Raw genomic sequence first — 5519 nt, 5'->3', positions numbered from 1 at the left:
AAAGTCTTACTCATTTAACTAAACGAAGCTATAAACTGTTACATTGTCCATTACTCTTTCACGCCCACCTCAAACCCACGCTTTTCCAATTGTTCAATATTCCAATCCCAGGTCTCTTCTGCATATTGCAAATTACTAGCAATCTTACTTGGTTCCTCAACAACACCCCCGGTTACCAAAAACTCACCATTATCTTGCTTTGGGTTCAAGCTTGGATCCATAACAGCTCTTAACGTAGCCAACGAACCTTCTTCATTAGAAACTCCTATAGTTTTATCTGAAATCGCAAAAATGGCATTGGCTGGATATTTGATAATAGGGACATGGCGCCAATAATCATACAAGTTCGTACCCAAAATGACACCTGGATGGATTGCAATTGACAAAAATTGTGGATACTTGATCGCCCACTCTTTGGTGATTTGAATTTCAGCCGTCTTAGCAATACCATACCTAACCCAAGTGAATATGCTACTTGGGAATGTATTCAATTTGTTTTGCTCTGGTCTAAAGTGCTTGTAGGAGAAGTTGTGTCCAATTGATGATAAATTGACAATTCTAGGAGTTTCACCAGCGTCAACAGTCTTTTGCAAATGTGGGACCAATTGAAGTGTCAAGAGAAAATGAGTGACAAAATTCACTTGGTACTGAATTTCATAGTCATCTTTTGTCACTTTATAAGGAACTCCCATGATACCCGCATTGTTGATCAACACATCCAATTTCTCCTCCTTAGCAGCAGCAAATTCTGCAACTGCTTTTGGAACTGATGATAGATCTAACAAATCAATGTGAATATAATGTAGTTCACCAAAAACATGATCTGTTTTACCTTCTTTAGTTGCCCTTGCTTGAGCTTCTTTTTCAATGTCTTCGAATGCCTTTCTAACCTTCAGCTCGGTTCTACCAGCCATATAAATGACATAGCCATGGAGGTACAAATGAAGGGTTGTGTACCATCCTATACCCGAGTTTCCACCGGTGATGATTACAACTTTTCTTTCTGTCTTGGGATTGTAGTAAGGTGCTGTTGTTGGGTTGTAAAATTTAGATCTTGTAGGCATGATAGGTGAGATTGTCTAATAAATGATGGTAGAAGGATTGAAATTGGCTTCCTTGTAAATACTTATATATTGGTCTATTGTGGCTGACAGAGAGCAATTGTTTATCTGCTTTTCGTCTGTTGGGGCAAGGCTGTGGAATTTAAATTGACATATTTTTCTTTTTGCATTTTGTGATACGGAAAACGTTTTAGTTAATTGTTTACCCGATACGGGAATTTAACAGACGAACCTGTATTTGATAAGAGTCACGGATAAGAGTGATTAGCATGTGATGTTATCAGTCGATTAATGGCTTACTTAATAGACGGTTCCAGTTAAAACATCAAAAATATATGTCTCATAGACGAGGTTTTCTGACACCTTTTGGGAGTGGGCGGGTATGATAGCAGCACCTCTCTTCTTGGCAAAAATTAGATTGGTGAAGGAAGGTCAATTGGAAATAGTTGTAACTAAAAATTGGAAGTAATTTGACTTAATACTAGAAGACAAATGAGAGGAGTTTTGATATTGTGCTTTTGTTTGGGTTTTTTTGCAAAATTTTTGATGCAAATAATCGTTTTGAGGCACTCTATTTTGCAGTGTTTGGCAAGAGGATATTTAGTCTGGACCTATCCTTGTAAACTTCACCCATTCAAATAATCTCCCGTTTACCTCCTCATTTTGCCCAAAACGTTCCATGTTATATCAAAAATTTTGAAATCCAATGATGGTAGCGCTCTTTCCTTAACAAAAATATTCCCCGCCACAGTTAAGGATTCGCTTTTCTGTTTTATAACAATTACAAATTACGTCTGCTCTCCGCATTTCGATATGCTTGAATACACAACAGCGATATTATTGCGAGCATCAATGGATTGTTCAAGTAATAGAAATTAGAAACAAGAAGCAGATAGGTAAGTGAGGGAATAAAAATAGACAGATTTGAGTATGGCCAGACTACATCTAAGATAAGCTACTGAATCAAGGGAAAAAGTCTTTAGAGCTTATATAAGATATAGTTGCTATTGCTGCAATAAGACTTTGATCTCATATCTGGTTTTGTAAAGCAGTTTGTGTGTCCAATTGCCTCCACAGCTTTATCCTTTCTACTTTTAGTTTATCAATTGATAACAACTGTCGAATGATGCAGAAAATATTCATAAAATAACAATTTAGCGCCGTCAACTGATATTGATTATATATTTTTTATTGGGGTAAACGGAAATTACACAAAGCCCGCTATCAGATTGAAACTCCGAAGGATTACAAAGACGAAAAGAAGCAAAAGAACTTTTCAAATACTAACAGGTGTATGATAGAATGTAACATAGAGGGTGAAATGACTGAAATGACTGTGTTAGAAGACAGTAGTCTTTGGTATTTCTGCCATTACACAATTGGTTTACTTCTTCGCCGAATGTCTGCAAGCAGCCAAGATTTTGCCACTGCTTCTCTATCTTCTCTTTAGCAGGATTTTCACAAGTAAGGTGAAGATAATTTCAAAAATCAGATGATATCCCATGGGGTTAAATTGCACAGCTCACGCCTTCCTCAAATGCTTTCTACCCAGTTCTGACTTATAGGGAACGAACGATGTTATCACCTATGCTTGCTTCTATTTCTTCCTTGATCCAATCAGAGCCACATCCTTCCCCTCTTTCTTCTTCCTCATCCTTCCCCTCTCGATTAATTTTTTTCCATTCTATGTTACACATAATATGCTTTGTCTCTCCTATCTATATGTAAAATCTTATCAATTAGTTTTTGGTAACTAAATACACGACTTTGTTTTTGATGTCATTTGGTCTTTTTTTTTGCTTTGTCTATATAAAGAGCAGATCTTTCCCCCTTCATCACAAGGCTTGATTGATCCCTTCACTAATTTTCTATAAATCTCACTACCCACTCAATTTATTCACAATTACACCTACAATTAATCTCCTAAAGTTACAACACGCGAATAACCAATAAATCATATCAAATCATGTCGGTTAAAGCCTTAGGAGCAAGTTCCATCAAAGGAATATTCGCAAAGCCAAACACATTGAGCAAATCAGCTAGCACAATACTCAACTTTAAGCATCTGCCACAGGAGAGCTTGCTGAATCTTATCACGCGATCGGACAAAGAGATTGGTGGATATTCTGAAGTTCACCTTGATTATGACGCTGCTGAAAAGTGTGCACATTTCCATGGCAATTTATCATTAGATTTACCAAAGGACAATCCACAAGTTACCAGATCGGGCTATGCTATGTTTAGGACCAAGGACCAGCCACTGAGCATTGTCTGGGGAGATAAGTACTGGGATTGGAGTGACTATAGTGCGTTAGCTTTGCGGGTCAAAGGTGATAGAAGGAAATACATAGTTAACATTCAAGCAAATACTCCATTGGTGACTGATTTGTTTCAACACCGGTTGTTTCTTCAAAATCCAGGACATTGGGAGACAGTGGTGATTCCACTTCATGATTTTGTTATGACGAACTGGGGCGTGATTCAAGATGGGTCCGAGCTTAACAAGTCTGAGGTTAAGACAGTGGGGATTGGGTTGCTTGATAAACAATATGGTCCATTTAGTCTCAAGATAGACTGGATCAAGGTTATGAGTGGGATCGACGTGTCAGAAATTGCAAAGGATGAAAAATTGACAGTGTTGAATGATGATGCAATTGAAGAAACACCACTTTACGGGCATGATACTTTTACCAAGGAAAACCACTAAGGGTCTCTATTGTATAGTGTAATAAATTAGTTTATCTGATCGAATCTTCTGTAAACGTGGGCCTGAGATTGTGCCACAAAGACAATTAATTCGGAGATCAACCGCACAAATGTTGTTGATACAAACTTCTTTACCCCCCTCAATAACTCCTCCACTAACAATGACTTCAAGATACAGAGTGGAATACGCTCTTAAGTCGCATCGAAGGGACGAATTCATTGAATGGATTAAAGCACTACTTGCTTGTCCGTTTGTATTGCATGCAGATATTGAAAGTTTTGATACCGAGTTTCCTGAGTTGTACAACCTTCCGGAGGATTCAGAGAGGTACTACAAGAACCATGAATTGAAAATTGCTCAAGATTGCCAGAACCGCTATTTGCAGATCTTTAAGGATGTTGAGACTTTAATTGATCATACTCGAGCTATTGATAAGTTAAATGATCAAGATCCCACTCGAAATGCAACAAGTCGATTGAGAAACTTGGTTCCATCATTAGGTCGATTCTTTACGAGTTTGCCCTTGGCTGAAGCATTTTTGCTAGAGGACGGGCGAAGGGCTATCAGTAAGAGGAGGTTAGTGAGCCCCTCATTCAATGATGTGCGAATGATTCTAAATACAGCACAGATAATGGCATTGTCCAATATCAATCACAACAAAACCGACAGTCATATCAAGTTGATTACGTTTGATGGAGATGTCACATTGTATGAAGATGGACAGTCGTTGGAGGAGTCGAGCGCGGTGGTCAAACGTTTGGTGACTTTACTTCAGTTGGATTTATTTGTGGGAGTAGTTACTGCAGCTGGATACCCGTCACAAGCAGGTGCTGACAAGTACTATGAACGATTGAAAGGTTTAATCGACTACTTGAATCGAGATGACTGTATTCTAACACCACGTCAACGAGAAAATTTACTTGTCATGGGAGCAGAATCGAATTACCTTTTCCGGTATAATACCGAAATGAAGGGGTTGAAATTTATTGATAGTGACGATTGGTTACTACCAGAAGTGAAGAACTGGGATATCGGCAAAATTGACTACATAATGCACACAATCCACGATCATTTACTGCACCTTCGTATGAAATTCAATCTTGAGAGTACGACTACAATAATTAAAAAGGAGAGGTCGGTAGGGATTATTCCTAATGCAGGATGTAAGATCTTGCGTGAGCAATTAGAAGAAATGGTACTCTCATGCTCAAATAAACTAAGCATAATATTGCAAAGCACATCAAAGACCAAATCGAATTCGACAGCCGCGACTGAAGCAACGGTCTCACCTGATAAATCACCAAGATCACTCGCATTGAGTGATATTAAAGTATGTGCATTCAATGGCGGTAGTGATGTTTGGGTCGACATCGGTGATAAAGCACTTGGAGTTGAATCGTTGCAAAAATATATTTGTCAACGGGGAGACTTGGATGTATGTCCCATTACTAAATCGGAAAGTTTACACATTGGTGATCAATTTGCCAGTTTGGGGGCTAATGATTTCAAAGCTAGATTGAGTGCTTGTACTGTTTGGATTGCGAACCCAGCGGAAACTGTGGCCATTTTGGATGATTTGATTTCGTTTATGAAATAGATTATAGAGAGATAAAATTAGAGCAGTAGTAACTTATCTGTAGTTTATTGTCTCTAGGTTACCATTAAGGGTAAGCCATATATGACCGGAGCTGAACCATTTAAATATTTGAGTATGCATACTTCCCGACTCAATCGCACCGCATCAGCAATAT

The 5519-nt window shown here is 38.3% G+C and overlaps 4 protein-coding genes across 4 annotated transcripts in view; 2 read left to right on the top strand and 2 right to left on the bottom strand. All coding sequences in view use genetic code 12, as the record gives it.

Moving 5' to 3' along the window:
• Positions 1 to 50: 50 nt before the first annotated feature.
• CORT_0B10530 (hypothetical protein) lies at positions 51 to 1064 on the bottom strand (the record flags this gene model as incomplete). The annotated part of the gene is made up of 1 exon (XM_003868142.1): positions 51 to 1064. The coding sequence occupies one exon, from the start codon at positions 1062 to 1064 to the stop codon at positions 51 to 53; it is 1014 nt and encodes a 337-aa protein (XP_003868190.1).
• A 1963-nt stretch (positions 1065 to 3027) lies between these two features.
• On the top strand, positions 3028 to 3768 carry CORT_0B10520 (hypothetical protein; the record flags this gene model as incomplete). Its single annotated transcript, XM_003868141.1, has 1 exon — positions 3028 to 3768. The coding sequence occupies one exon, from the start codon at positions 3028 to 3030 to the stop codon at positions 3766 to 3768; it is 741 nt and encodes a 246-aa protein (XP_003868189.1).
• A 109-nt stretch (positions 3769 to 3877) lies between these two features.
• CORT_0B10510 (Isn1 inosine 5'-monophosphate 5'-nucleotidase) lies at positions 3878 to 5365 on the top strand (the record flags this gene model as incomplete). The annotated part of the gene is made up of 1 exon (XM_003868140.1): positions 3878 to 5365. The coding sequence occupies one exon, from the start codon at positions 3878 to 3880 to the stop codon at positions 5363 to 5365; it is 1488 nt and encodes a 495-aa protein (XP_003868188.1).
• A 144-nt stretch (positions 5366 to 5509) lies between these two features.
• CORT_0B10500 (Esp1 caspase-like cysteine protease) overlaps positions 5510 to 5519 on the bottom strand; it is a gene marked incomplete at both ends in the record, with an annotated part of 4449 nt that continues 4439 nt past the window's right edge. Inside the window, one exon of the mRNA XM_003868139.1 lies at positions 5510 to 5519. This exon is cut by the window's right edge and continues 4439 nt beyond it. Coding sequence (XP_003868187.1) covers positions 5510 to 5519 — 10 coding nt within the window.

The sequence above is a fragment of the Candida orthopsilosis genome, assembly GCF_000315875.1.
Source record: "Candida orthopsilosis Co 90-125, chromosome 2 draft sequence".
NCBI lineage: Eukaryota > Fungi > Ascomycota > Pichiomycetes > Serinales > Debaryomycetaceae > Lodderomyces > Lodderomyces orthopsilosis.
Note: the sequence above shows the minus strand (reverse complement) of the source record. Positions and strands in the feature narration are given on the sequence as shown.